General features: G+C 35.1%; 1 protein-coding gene across 1 annotated transcript in view; it reads left to right on the top strand.

The window, feature by feature from the left end:
* BANK1 (B cell scaffold protein with ankyrin repeats 1) overlaps nucleotides 1-15,970 on the top strand; it is a 304,381-nt gene that overhangs the window by 107,409 nt on the left and 181,002 nt on the right. The window contains 1 exon segment of the mRNA XM_082729053.1: nucleotides 12,775-12,880. Within this exon segment, the coding sequence (XP_082585179.1) occupies nucleotides 12,775-12,880 (106 nt within the window).

The following is a 15,970-nucleotide window of genomic DNA, read 5'->3' as shown; positions in this document are numbered from 1 at the left end:
TATAGTGTGAAGCCAAGTACAGTTGGGATGAGGGAGGATACATAGGGAACTCTCATATCATGAGGAGTTTTGTAGTTGTGAATCATACTCTTCAAAGTTAGTTTTTCCACAAGGTTAAATTCAGATGTTAGCAGGTGATTCAGGATTTACCCCAAAGCCTTTCAGTAATTTTTGTAATGTCCTTGTCTCCTTGGAAACACTGGTGGACACCATTCTTCTTCTTTTCATCAGCTTCTGTTGATAAGGGGTACAGAACCGTCTAGTTTCTATACTTCACCATAATGCCAGTGTTATCTGAGATGTTCCCTTGCTACAGACTTCTGCTGACTCCCTGGATAAGGCACAAAATCCTCTGAATGGCATATCAGGCTGCAGAGTCCCACATCTCTCCCAACATCGGCTCTTACCATAGCATACCCTCCGTGTCTTCTTAATTCTCTCTTTGAGTCCTGTGGTTTAGCCTTCCATGGTTGCTCCCTCTTAGCACATATTAAGCTCTCCTTCTCTCCCCCTTCTTTAAGGCATGGGCATTGTGGGTTTTTTTCATCCTCGCATACCCAGTTACTTTCCTGCAATTGGCTCCTGACACATGAGACACCCTGAGACAAAATGGGAAAACACAAGTGCTTGCTTTTCCTCCAGTGCTAACTGAAAACATAAGTGGAGAACTGAAGTACAGGTATATAAATGATAAGAAGGAGAATGAAAACTGTCCTCTTAAAATACACTTTAATTTTTCCTCAGATTAAGTAAGTGAATCTGGTATTTATGAAAATGAAGAACACTCAGAGGTCCTGGATACCAGAAAAGTGGAGAATTTGTGCTATACTTTTTTCATGTTCTACCTCAGGAATGAACCATATGTTCACCATGTTGCTTATTACGGACTTTTTATAGCTACAGGGTTCCAGATTCTAGTCTTCCCTTTCTTATGAATATTCAGTAATGTTTGCTACTCAAAAAATGCCTCCAATCTATGATCTATGATCACTCTTTCAAAAAGGCTGCATGTTATCTTTTCTTTCCCTTTCCTGGAAAGTGACTGCATAGCACAGGAGAACCGTTTCATTCTGGATGGGGCCAGTGCAGGAGTTAGTTTCTTAAACCGAATCAGCAATCTCTTCATGAGAGCTCGTTCTCTTTAGTGTGGAAGGAATTTCCTCATATGTACAGTGGAGGAAGCTAGAATATATGATCTGTGTGGGCCCATTCTGACTCAAATATTCCACAGTTTTATGACAAAAAATAAATACTTCAACTCGAGATTCTGACCACTCTCACCAAAGAGGATTGGCTTGCAGGGGTTCTCCATGCACCCTTTATTTCACTTGTATTAGCACTTCTTCCCAATTTTCCCTGCAGAGAAGGAGATGATGTGAATTTCATGTATCTTTCACCACTTTTATTACGTGTTTCCTATTTGTGATGAAATATTTGAAGTGAGGAGGGGAAGAAAAAATGAAGTACCATAGGGGCATTTATTTCTGGATTCCTTTTTTCATATTTTTATGCCTTTAATTAGAATGGATCAGTAAAAATAAGGCGTATCTATCAAAACTTGCATTTTACTGATAAAATAAGTGACATTTTGTGCCATGCCTCCACCTGGGAACGATTCAGCAATGGTTACTGATGCCTTGTTTGGGTAGTTCAGACTTAAACAACAACAATCCTCAGCTCACTTACCAATCATTGAGTCAAACAGGAGCATACCACTTGGTCCCTTCATCCACTTATTTAGGAAATAAAAAATAAATTAGTTAACTTAACAGCAGTTATAGTAGCTATTGTTGGGGAAAAAATACATATTTCTGAATGGAGTTACTTAGCCATGAACACAACCATAGTTTTAGTTCCCATTAATTCTCTATCCTATAAGCCATCTCAGTCCATATTGGCCCCATTCATTTTAGCTTATGTTTAACTGTTGTTTAGCATGTATCTTATTAATGCCACTTTAATTTATATTTTCTGCTTACTCAGTGGAAATAAATACTCCCTTCATTTTTTTTATTTCTCCCCAACTAAGTATCTCTTTGGCTTTTTATATTCTCCTCTTCTCTTATCACTGGGGTGGCTTTGACTGCCCTTTGCAGAGGATGTCTGTGTGTCCACGTCAGTGCTTCCTGTAAATGACCTCATTCGAGGGCAGCCTTCTGCTTTAATATCTAGCTCTTTAGAGGCTTCAGATCTTCTTCAACCATAAAGAATGTTTTTAAACAATCCAGAAAACAAAGCACAAGTCAAATACAGTTAACAATACTCCTCCATTGCTATTATTCATAACAAGACAATTAGGGAAAATTACGGAATCTGCCTCTGGAATGAATCCCAAATCATCAATAACCCTTTGGAAATTAGAAGACTAAAGAATCCTTGTGGCAAATAAAAAATAAAAAGTTAAAATATAAAAAAAAAAAAAATGTGTTTGTTGGCATTTTTAAAAAGTCATTATGCATTCTATTGTTTCCTAATAATAGTTATAGTATCAACAATAAGATAGAGCAATAAAGTAAATATGTAATCTGGGAACTCTAAATTGTGTTTAGCATTCACAAACTATGCTTCCACAGTAAACAGCATCAAGACACAGGAAATGAAGTAAAAGAAATCTTTGACAAGGAAAATTCAACTTCTAAGAATCCTGCCTCTCTCCCTCCCACCCCTCTCAGCCATTTAGCCGTCAACCATATTGCCTTAAGTAGCAGCACACAAAAAAATATAGTATGTCAATTTTGCTCAAGTCCTACACAACAAATCCAGGGGATGTTTTTCTTGTCCAATTTAACTTGACTTTCAGCAGCAACTGATACCATTGACCAAACTCACTTTCCTGACTCTTTTTCCCCCCTTAGCTTTCAAAAAGCCCTATCTTTCTGGTTTTCCTCCTACTGCCTTCTCCTTTTCTTCTCAATATCCTTTGTAATCTCTTCTTTCCGTGATCTAGAAAATAAAGTTGCAATTTCAGTATTTAATTCTTAGACTCTCTTCCTTCCCTGATAAATATTCACTTGGCAGGCTAGCTCATCTACTTACAAAATACAGTCCAAATGTGGTTTTCCCAATCTTTCTGCCTCGAGATAGGCATCATTGTCCAGTTTAAACATCAAAAACATGAGTCTCCTTAATACCTTCTACTGTCTCACCTGACAAATTCCATCCATATCAGTTTTACTCCATGAATATTGCTCACTTCTCTCCACATCACTCCAGTTCTAGCACCTCGTCCTCTGCTTTTCCTCTGCCGGAACCCCAGCAGGCTCCTCTCTGGTCCTCCGCCATGTGTTCTTGCACCTGACCTACTCATCTCAAGGTCCATAGTCAGAGGGGTTCTTTTAAAAAGAAAGATCTCAGCAGGCAATGCTCCTGCTCAAACCCTTTCATGCATTCCAAAGGTTATGTGGATTAAAAAAAGAAAATCTTTAACATGAACGATATGGCCCTGTAGATGCTGCCTCCTCTCTTTGTCTCCAGCTTAATCTCACGCTCATTCCTCTTTCTCTGCACTCTAGACACACTAGTCAGATTCCAGTTCCTGGACTTTTAGTTCCTAATCTCCAACTACAGGGTTTTTATGTATGCTCTTCTTTCTAACTGAAACATTTTCCCAATCTCCTTTCCCTTCACTGACTTCTGCTAGTTAATTCTAATTCATCTTCCAAATTTTAATTCCAGCTTCTCTTCCTCAGTGAAGCCTCCCTTGAACTTGTACATCTCCCTACGTATCTCTTTGTAGCTCTGATCACATTCCAATTTGGTATCTATGTGTATAATATCTGTCAAATTAATATCTGCCTCTCATTAAACTCCAAGCTCATTTTGGGCAGAGATCCTATCTGTTTGGTTCCCTGTTTCATCTCCAGAGCCAAGTACACTGCCAGAAACGTGGTTACTGTATGCTTATTTCATTGGGCAAAAGAATGAGAGATATTTTCTACATTAAGTTACCCTCCCAAACTGAAGTGACCCAGCTATCAGAGCCCCTTATTCCAACAGCCACCAGCTTCCCCATAGTACAAGCAAAGCCTTTTTTCAGAGCTCAGGTTATTGGACTGTTGGCTGAAGGAGTGCTGTTTCTGACCAAAATAGAAAAGGCAGGACAAAGAAGGGAAAGACAAAGGAAAAACCAAATGAATATAAAACAATGAGACTAATTCTAACAGTCTACCTTGGGAAGTAGTACCTTAAACAACTCAAAAAATAATTTCAAAAATTTAGGAAATCATGGCATTATTTAGAGAAGTCTTTTTTGAAAGACATTTCTCTGAATATTATAGGGCAATTTTTGTTTTAAAATTTGTGTTATTACCTATTTAACAGTAAGTTGTTACAAATTAATTGGTAAAGGGAGGTAAGAGTGAGAAGATTCACTGTTCTTTCTAATGCCTGTGTTAGGAGAACTTTGGTCTTTTGTTTGTTTCATCATTAGTGTCATTAAATATGTCTATTATTGAGTCTGTTCAGGTTTGGTCAAATTAAAGCTTTGACACTTTTGACATTATGTAAATGAGGGCTCGTATTGAACAATTCAGCATAATCAAGCTTCAGTCAATTTCTAGTAAGGTTGTTTTTAACTTTATTAGATTGCCTTTACCTAAATTATAACGTTTATGCATGACTGATGGAGATGGCAGAAGCTCCTATTTGTTCCCCCAGAATTTCTTTTTCCTTTCTTATATCTTTATCTGGGCACATGTTTGCCCAGGTAAATATTGCACTTCCTGACTCCCTTGAAGCTGGGTGGAACCATCTAACTACCTAACCAGTGGCCGGGAGCATGTCCGTAGATATGTGCACATCTATGATCATGTCCTTTGAAGAAGGGTGGAGTCTCTCTTTCACTGACTTTTGTCTCTAACTGGTTACACCAACAACATGGGAGTGATGAATGAACCAGCTAGGACCATGAAGATGAAGTGTAGCACTGAACCCAATAGAGCCCAGATCCCTTAATCAGCCCTAAATTAGATTGCCTAATTCCAGGCTTTCATGTTAAAGAGAAATAGGCTTCCATCTTGTTTAAGCCACTGGCATTTTGGATGCCACAATAGCCAAACCTACCTTCTAATTGATTTATAAGACATGCCAACTATTTTCTTCAGTTGCTACAAAAACCAGTTTGGAGAGCAGTCTCCTCATTAGAGACTGGTGTGCTGTTCTAAATCACAGTGATTGCATTTCATGAGTAGTTATGAGAGCACACATTATAGTATTTAGAGAAAAGGGAATTAATATGTACTGGAGATTTTACACATTTTAAACTCTTAAATAGTTTTGTCAGTTAAGTATTATTAAGATTCATAGCTAATGAGTCCTAGAGCAGGAATTTCAACACAGGTTTCTCAGATCTGATTTTTTCTTATTATAATACCATTTTTGTGCTATGTAAAGAGATGCCACAACTCTGAATACTCAACAAATAGAACATATTTGAAGTGCATCTTAAGCTGCATTGTTTTATATTGTCATATTTACTTTTGCATTTGCATTCAGACATAGGTTGAAATTCTAAGAACGGACTCACTTAAAACTTAGAAAATTAATATGACAAATAAAAATATCTCTTTTATCTTATTCTGTCACTTATTTAGGTTACTGCATTAACTGCTTGGAGTTAAATACTCATAACGTTTAAATTAATAAAAAAAAAAAGTTTTTGCATAACCCTGGCAAGTATTTGCTTTGCTCCTTTACCCATCATTTTCTTTACAAGCTACAGTAGGAAATTTTGTTTAAGATATGTTATGTAAGCTATCAAATTCCTCTTTAAATGGCTATCTTGGCTCACTTTCACAGCACACACTGTGAACAATGGAACAAATGAAATGACCTTTCACTAGTTAAACAAGCATAACAATTTGTTATAATAAAAATAACGTGTTTTGAGCTCAACCATTGACTTTCCTTTTAGATATCTGAGGGTAAAGAGTAAAATGGAACCATTTAATGGGCTTTGTCTTCTATAACATTTTACAACCCTCCTATGGTTATTTCATTCAAGTTGTTTCTCTTGCTAATCAAGGTACTTTAAAACTATTACTGTCTTTCTCTACCAGATCTGTACCATTACTTTAATATTCTGTGGCCAGACTGATAGGGTTCATCACCCACCATTAATGCTGAAAACACTACTTCTTTGCCTGCTTCTGCTATGAAACCTGGACAAGCCAGATTCTCACATTTTTAACCACCAAGGCAGCTAGAGTTTTCATGTTAAGAGTTTTAGACAAACAGACACAAGGGGACAGACATATTTGGAGCTTTTGTTTTTGTGGTTAAAAAAAGAATAGATGTGGTTGACAGTAGCCTACTTTACCATCCCCCTCCCGTGTATGCCATCTTTCCTTCCCCTTTCTGGTTGCATTTGAAGTGTCCATCAGGAAACTATGGGACCATAATTTATTCTATACTCAAAAACTGTATCAGATTTTATTCTTTTCTCTGTGCCTAGAATGTAGTATTATATACAGTGTGTTTAGAATATAAAGGCATAAGTTAAAATCCTTGATGTTGCCCTTACTAGCTCTGCAGTTTTGGGTGTTACTAAGTTTTTTGTAACATAGTGTCGCATCTATTAAAAAACAAAAGGCATTTAAAAGAAATCTACCATGAAGGCATGTTATAAAAATTAGAGACAAATTATGTAAACTTCGCATATTCTAGGTATCCAGTGTTTAGTTATTAGTACCTCAACTCTTGAGTCTGTTTCACTGTATGGATTTCTTTCACAGCTGAAACATAGAGGCTTTCGTACCAGTCCAGACATATGAAGTGTCTCCTCACTGCTTGTATTAGATGATACTGTTCTAAAATCCTATTAAGGATAGTCTCTCAGTGCAGTCATGCCCAAGTAGTATTGATGCCCCTTACTCAAGAAAAGGGGACATCAGACCTTTTAAGGGGGTACTGCTATGTAAATAGACTCTTCAAGGAATTGAGCTTTGTGTAATGAATATTTCCTGGTTTGTTTATATTTATTTTTCTGGTTAATTTTGTTCCTTTTTTTTTTGTATTTACTTAAACTTCTAATTATTAGAAATTATAGATGTATATGTATTTGTAAGAAATAATAGAGATTATGTGTTTGGTTTTGGTTTGTGTTTTTCAAGGAATTGGTCCATTTCATGTAACTTGTCAAAATTATGTGTGTGGACTTGTTTCTTGTACTTCCTTATTATCCTTTTGATGTCTGCAGGTTCTATAGTGATATCCCATGTTTCATTCATGACGTTTGTCATTTGTCATGACAATCTTTTTTTTCATCAATCTTTCTAGAGGCTTGTCAGTTTTTTACTAATGTTTTAAGAGAATTAACTGTTACAATGACTTTCTTCTATTTTATGTCTTCTATTTATTGATTTCTGCATTATATTTATAATTTTTTTCCTTCTACTTGCTTTGAGTTTGTCCTTTTTTTTTTTTTTTTAGTTTGTTGAAGTGGAAACCCATCATATTTACCAATATTATTTACTTACTATGTTCTTTCTTCCTTCATGTTCCAAGATTTTTTCTTCTATCATATTCTTACTGTTTAAAGAACTTCCTTTATCCATTATTGTAGGGTACATCCACTGGCAATAGATTTCCTCTTTTCCTTCATTTGAGAATGTCATGATTTCTATGTCATTCCTAAAGGACGCTTGTGCTGGGCATAAGCTTCTTGGTTAATAGTTCTCTTCTTTTAATTTTTGGCAAATAGTGTGCCACTTCTTTCTACTACTACTACTGTGTTTCTAATTGTTTTTACCCTATAGAGTAAGGTTTTGTTTCTCATTCAAATTTTTTTCTTTGTCTTTAATATTCAGCAGTATAACTATAATGTTTCTTGAAATGACATTCTTTGGCTTTACTTTGTTTATGGTTTGTTCAGTTTCTTGAATCTGTAGGTTTATCTCTTGCTAAATCCAGGAAGTTATCAGCCATTATTTCTTTGTGTACTTTTTCATCCCTATCCTCTTTCTCCTCTTCTCCTGGGATTCTGATCACATGAAACTTAAATCTTTTGTTATAATCTCACAGATCCCTGACACTGGTATTTTTTTGTCTGTCAGTCTTCTTTGTCTCTGTTTTTGAGGTTGAGTATCTTTCATTGTTTTATCTCCAACTTCACTGATTCTTTCCTTTGCCCCTTGCATTATGCTGTTGAGCCCACTGACAGCATTTTGATTATTGTGTTTTGTTTTGTTTTGTTTTAATTTTTTATTTTTTATAAACATATATTTTTATCCCCAGTGGTACAGGTCTGTGAATCACCAGGTTTACACACTTCACAGCACTCACCAAAGCACATACCCTCCCCAATGTCCATAATCCCACCCCCTTCTCCCAAACCCCCTCCCCCCAGCAACCCTCAGTTTGTTTTGTGAGATTAAGAGTCACTTATGGTTTGTCTCCCTCCCAATCCCATCTTGTTTCATTGATTCTTCTCCTACCCACTTAAGCCCCCATGTTGCATCACCACTTCCTCATATCAGGGAAATCATATCCAATCAAGAAATGGGCAGAGGACATGAACAGACATTTCTGCAAAGAAGACATCCAGATGGCCAACAGACACATGAAAAAGTGCTCCATATCACTCGGCATCAGGGAAATACAAATCAAAACCACAATGAGGTATCACCTCACACCAGTCAGAATGGCTAAAATCAACAAGTCAGGAAATGACAGATGCTGGCGAGGATGCGGAGAAAGGGGAACCCTCCTCCACTGTTGGTGGGAATGCAAGCTGGTGCAGCCACTCTGGAAAACAGCATGGAGGTTCCTCAAAATGTTGAAAATAGAACTGCCCTATGCCCAGCAATTGCACTATTGGGTATTTACCCTAAAGATACAAACGTAGTGACCCAAAAGGGCACATGCACCCGAATGTTTATAGCAGCAATGTCCACAATAGCCAAACTATGATTATTGTGTTTTTTAGTTCTAAAAATCACAATTGATTCTTTTCTATACCTTCTATTTCTTTGCTGAAACTTTGTATTTCCTTGCTTTTTTAAAAAATTTATTTCAAGAATTATTGTATTATCTTTTTGAAGCTTTTTATCATGACTGTTTTAATATCTTTTCCAGATGATTCTAAAATCTTTGTCCTCTTTGTGTTGACATTTATTGATTGTCTTATTTTATTCAGTTAGACATCTTCCTGGTTCTTGGTATAAAAATTGATTTTCTATTAAAATGTGGACACTTTAGTTGTATTTAAGTAGAAGAAAAAGAAAATGCCATCTTCTTAGAGGTGGCATTCTGTGATTCTAAATATCTTTTAAAACAGATACTTTATATATTTTTCTCTTTTAAAAAAATACTTATTATAATAAAGTTGTTTATCAGGAATAACTATATATATATATATATATATATATATATATCATGCTTCAGATTCATATAGAGTCGTGATTTTTAAATATGTATGTGAATTTTTTTTTTAAGTACATTAATCAATCCCACATTTCCTTGCATGACACTGAAAGAATTCTGGAAAAAGTCATATATTTATTTCATATGTACAAAGTTGTTATCCTTTTTTAAAATATCTTTCTGTCTATCTCATTGCTTATTTTTTTCTGAATTCTTTTTCTAATATTCTTGAATAGGTATAGATCTAAGCAAAAGTACATATGTATATATATTTATATTATTCATATATAAGTAATCTTTCTTATAACCAAATACTAGTGTAAACATAATTTTATCATTACATTCTAATTTTCACATCAAGTTGTTCCTTATTAACTAAAATCTTAGAGTGGTTAAAGGTGTTGCTGAATAAATGTTAAACTACTCTATTTTAATCTCTATTTGAACAACCATTGTATCAACCTCATTAAGTATGTTTTAGGTTGCACAATTTATTTTAAGGAGAGAAATTTTTTTTTACAAGCAAAATTCATATCAGCTTTGTTCATAACAGCCAAAAATGAAAAAAAAAAAAAAAACAAAAAACAAATGTTCTCTAACTGGTGAACAGATAAGCAAACTACAGGCGTAGTTTGAAGTAAAGACGTAAAGAAGTACCACTCAACAACAGAAATGAGCATTCTTTTTTTTTCTTTTATTTTACTTTATTTCATTTCAGTGTTCCAGAATTCACTGTTTATGCACCACACCCAGTGCTCCATGCAATACGTGCCCTCCTTAATACCCACCACCAGGCTCACCCAACCTCCCACCCTCACCCCTCCAAAACCCTGTTTGTTTCTCAGAGTCCACAGTCTTCCATGGTTTGTCTCCCCATTTTCAAATTTCAATGTCAGTGTTTAGAAAGGTTGCCTATTTGGGTCCTTGAAATTTAGAAATTAGTATAACTGCTCATATCAGATTTTTCTAGTTAGGATATCTTCTAGGAAGAAATCCTTTAGGGATCATTTTTAATAGCCATTTCTGTGATTTTTTTACATGTTTGTTTGTGTCCTATACCATTTTTTTTGTAGGCATAATACTAGTAACAGAATTGTGAAATGGAAAATAGATATGATTCAACTAGTTATGGATAGGCTGGAATATGAAAAGTTTCCTATATTTTTTCCTAATTAAATAATTGTCTACATGGTGAAGGTTTTTTCCTTCTTCTGATTTTAAAAACACTGCCACTGTATTTTAAAAAATTCAGTGGTATAAGCAGTTGCATTTCTCACATTAAAGTGTCACAGTGCCTTAGGGGAAGAAATGGTGCTTCTCAGATTCCTACTGGGAACTCTTGCCCTTTTGAATTCTCATCTGTGTCTCAGAATCTCCGAACTGGAAGGAATCTCAGAGTTGATCTTACGCCTAACTTATATGTGAGTGCGGTGACTCAATGACACACCAGTCTGTCCATATTAAATCTTGCACACTTTACGGAATAAATACCAAGTTTATCTCCTCACCTAGGAATATCGCTAACTATTAGATAATAGTCTATGCAGAACTCTTGCGGCCAATGGCACAATTTTTAAAGAAAATTTATAATGTTATAGTTTTAATATTTTCATGGTCCCTTTCATTAGTTCTTATAGCTAAGACATTCTTTTTGAGATTTAGTATACAGAAAGTGTAACTATATTGCCAGTAAAGTAAATAAGTTTAATTTAATCCACGTAATAAACATTTCCATTTTAATTTTTATAGGCCTTAAACAACTCCTCGTTGCTCACAGAATGAATTATAAACTTTTTATTTCATATACAAAACGCTTTTTGAAATGCCCACTTCCTTCTCTCTCATTCTTCTGCAGTTGTATGGAAATTCGTAAAACCCTTAACTGGACCATGTTTTATGATACCTCCATGACAATATGCAATTTGTTCCTTTAGTTCAGAATGCTCCTTATATGCGTGGCAATCTCAGTTTAGCTCATCTCGCCTACAAAGCCACTTCTAACCTTTTCATCCCGTGTGGAATTGAGCCACCTCCCTTTTGCCTGCACTGTACTTGACCCATGAAGATTTTCTATCATCGTACATTGAACTCAATTCATTACCCATATACGTAATTAGTTGACCATGAATTTCTTGAAGGCAGGGCTTATTGTTGAATCTCTCTTCCCTTTTAAAAAAAATGCTCCAGGGCTAATGGTCTCACATAGTCCATAACCATAGCATTAAGAAGATTAACGTTGGTTTTGCTTAGAATTCTATAGCTCTAAGTTGAGAAGACTTTCATCCTCTCTCTCCACTTTTGAGGAGGGCTTTTAAAAATCCAGAGAAGCCCAAAGTGTTATCACTTTGTTACTGAAGGCATGCAGATTTATTGAAAGAAACAGAGTAAGAAAATATCTTTTTTTTTTCTTTCAATCCAGTCATTTAATTTCTGTGACTAGGTATTGGAAATAAGTCTAATTTTATTTGGAAATCATACAAAAACCTTAATTAGGAACTTTTGTTCCACAAACCTCTCTCTACTTGGTGGCTTTGCTGATTGGCCCACCTTCTCAGATATAGTTATCCAGGTCTCAAGCCAAATTGGTCATAGCCAGAGCTCACAAAAAAACAATTTTAAAGGAATGGTGGGTCTGTAATAGGCTTGTCACGGGTAGTATGATTCTACATGGCTCATCTCCCAAATGCTCAGTTTAGGGAAATAGAGTCAACATATAGCTTATTCTATAGCTGGGGGCAGGGGGAGACCAAGATGACTATTCTCCCTCACTTTAATGCAGAAGTGAAATAATCTATTTAAAACTATACCATTTCTGATCCTTAGGTTGAAGAACCAGACTCATCATTTTATTACTTCATTTATTAAAATGTTACACGTATTTTAACAGAATTTATTTTTGAAACAAATTCCAGTGTTATCATTGATCTGCTGTAAAGCTTTATTAAAATTAGTAAGTATTTAAATAAAATTATTCATCCAGGCACAAAGGTTTTTATTTATTGCATCTATTTTATTTATTGCATCTATTTTCCATTGTTTTAATAACTGGTTTTTAGAGGCACCTGTGTGGTTCAGTTGGTTAGGTGTCTGCCTTCAGCTCAGATCATGATCCTGAGGCTACCCTTCCCCCTGCTCAGTGGGGAGTCTGCTTCTTCCTCTCTCTCCACTCCTCCCTCAGTTTGTGCTCTTTCTCTCTCTTTCTCTCTCTCAAATGAATAAATAAAATCTTTTAAAAAAAAATGACCAAGTTTTAGTCAAGCCCCTAATGTTTTGTACTTTTCAAAAGAGGGGCCAGTTTTATTAGATAGATTAACCAACATTTACCCCAGCTAATAATCTTTATTATGTTGCACTAAGATGAGTTCCTATGTAAATAACTGAACTAATAAAAATTTCTTTCTCGTCTGAAAACAGAAAGACATTGATGAACTTGATGATATTCTTACATCCATATTCAAACACGAGATACCATATTATGAGTTTCGATCGTTCCAACCTGAAATCAACCCCCAAAAAGAATGTGAGTATTTTCCAACTGCATCAATTATTCACACACTATAACTATTTAATAAACATTATAGCCAAGAATATAGCTGGCTGCATTGCTGATTAAATGTTTTGGACAATTCCCATCCCCTGGCAAGAAAGCACATTTGTAACAAACTTCTAGAGGTCCATTTGGTAAATTGTTTTATCATGAGCCCCAAAAATGTGCCTAACTTTTAAAATCAGCAAACCTGATTCCTGTTGTTATTCTAAGGACATTTTTAGACAATTGATAATGGAGATTGTTCATCACAACTTTATTTATAATTACTTAAAGTAGAAATAACTTAATTGAGGTAATTGATTAAATAAATTTTGGGACATCCATTAATGCAACATCATAAACAAATTTTATTATGAGTTGATTTGCTGGCTGGAGTGATGCTTTGATATATACTTAATTGAATAAAAGCAGGGTACATAGCAGTAGAGGGAGTATGATCTTCTGCTTTAAACAGTATATAGGTTTAGTAGTATATATGTATCTGTATATATACATATTATATATATGATAGTATATATAGTTTATATATAAATAAATATAGTTTATATATAAATAAATATTGTGTGTGTGTGTGTGGTTTGGACAGACATGCACCTATTAACAATAGTTATGCAATTGCAGGTATTACGTCTTTTCTCCATTTTACTTAATCTGTGTTTTCCACAATGACTGTGTTATTTGTGTCATAAAAAGAAATATATATACCTATCAAGAAAAATTATAGAGGTGCTACTACAAGAAAAATCATACTTCTAAATTTTATCATGAGCTCAGCGGTATATTTTCAAAATCTCCTGTTCCTACATAGTTTGTTGACAACTGTTTATAATTTGGTTATATTCCCACTGTGTGCCAAACAGTATGATAGAGATGTAATGGTGAGTAAGACAGGCATGAAGCTAAAGCATATGCGAGGTTGACTATAGGTATACTGTAGGACTATTTAGCAGAGGCTTTTTCTGTAGGATTTCTACACTAGTTGAAGCGGTTTTATCCTCAGGCTGACAAGCCTCAGGGAAGCAGGAAGAAAAGAATAGGAGTCTAAAGTCACAGCCAATTGTGATTTACCTAAGTGTGCAAGAACCTGTAAGATGTTTACATTATGAGTTTACATTACATGGAAAGGTTAATAATGGGCTAGTTTTGAAAAAGGAATCCGGTGAGAGTGATAGAAATGGATTTCCCATATACATTTTAACGATGTGTATATAACTCACTAAGATTAGAAATTAAGTTAGGGTAGAAAGGAACATGATTTGATTTCTCACTTGAGACACTCATCATTTGACTGGGAAACAAGATAATATATGTCATAATAGAAAGAAACAATGCACTAAACTCTATGGAATTTATTATATCAACAATATAATTTTTTTTAAAAACTGCATTCTTTTTCAGGATATGCTTCATAAAGGAGGTAGGATTTTACCTATGTCCTGAATGATGTGTTCCCCTAAGGAAAGGGAAAGGAAACAGAAATTCTAGACAAGAGAAAGTGCATTGAAAAGTATGAGGATGGAACTATTACCCAATTTTTCAGATTTCTTCAGCATTGCATTTATTTAGGCTTGTGGAATAAGAATTGTGGCTTTAGAGAGAACAGAATGGTCTCTCGTTTATATGGGTTAAGAATTCTAACTAAGTTTAAAAGTGCTTCTCAGTATCTTGTTTAGGTTACAGAATGTGAGTTTTATTTTTTTAATTTTTTAAAAGATTTTATTTATTTATTTGACAGACAGAGATCACAAGTAGGCAGAGATGCAGGCCGCAGGCCGAGAGAGAGAGGGAAGCAGGCTCCCTGCTGAGCAGAGAGCCCTATCCAGCCCTCAGGACCCTGAGATCATAACCTAAGCCAAAAGCAGAAGCTTAACCCACTGAGCCACCCAGGCACCCTAGAATATGAATTTTAGAGTTGGAAAGGATGGAAGAGCTCTGGTCCTTTATTTTCATAGAAAAAGAATTCTGGATGTGTTAAATCAGAGCTCCTGATACTGTGAATACAGTTAAGCTTCTACTTTTCTAACAAACCTCCAGGTAAAGCTGATGCTTGCCAGTCTCAGATCTTTCACTTAGTATCAAGTATTTAGAGCAGTGGATCTCAGACTTGGTGCATATTATAATTAGCTCTGGAGCTTTAGAGCATTTGATGCCTAACCACGCCCCTTGCCCCCAACAATGAAGAATCTGGGAGTGGGTTCTAGCTCTCAGTACTTTTTAAAGTTTTCCAGGTGATTCCAGTGGGTGGCCAAGTTTATCAGCCCTTTGTTTCTTCAATATATTACAGATTTCTACAGCAAAATCATTCTTCGTACTGACCTTTGGCATAGAGAAAATACTATTTTTCTTAGGTCAGAAAATTAGTAGTATAAGAAAGTTTTGAACCATTGCTAGAATATAATGATCACTACATGTTTGAAAAGATTTTTATAAAACAATTACAATTTTAAAAAGAAGTTAAAAATGAAAAGTTCAATATAATCTGGGTAATTCATTCAGAAACCTCATTGCTGGGTATTGTTAGATGACAGAAGCTATGAAGCCTATAACAGGAGAAAACAACCATCATAACATCAGGCTTTCATTTCTAGTGGAAGTACAAAATAACAAAATACAAATCACAGAACAAAAATACACAAGATAGACATGAATATGACTGAACTCGTGTTTTGCTTGCCTCCTTGACCTCATAATCTTGAATTAGTGTCAGCTTCAAAAAGCTGGTCTTTAAGACCTTGCACCTTTATTTTCATAGTGTTCAAGTTAAATTGATGATAAGATTTGAGAAGCCTTTATACACAAAGTGGAATTAATCGAGCAAGAGAATTTGGGAAAGAAATAGTAGGTTGTTAAGGACGTTCTATAGAAACATTTCTAGAGATGCACTGAGAAGTAAATTCAGCAAACAATGAACCAGGTATAACTCCAGATTCTACCCCTGAAGACAGTTCTATAATTATTTGGTGAAATGTTTTATTTATTAAATATTTATTATTTATTACTCTATATTTTAGCTGAAATAAATTGGAGGTTAGGACACTTTGTGGAGAAGATAGTCATATG

This window comes from Mustela nivalis (genome assembly GCF_964662115.1).
Source record: "Mustela nivalis genome assembly, chromosome: 4".
Classification (NCBI taxonomy): Eukaryota; Metazoa; Chordata; class Mammalia; order Carnivora; family Mustelidae; genus Mustela; species Mustela nivalis.
Note: the sequence above shows the minus strand (reverse complement) of the source record. Positions and strands in the feature narration are given on the sequence as shown.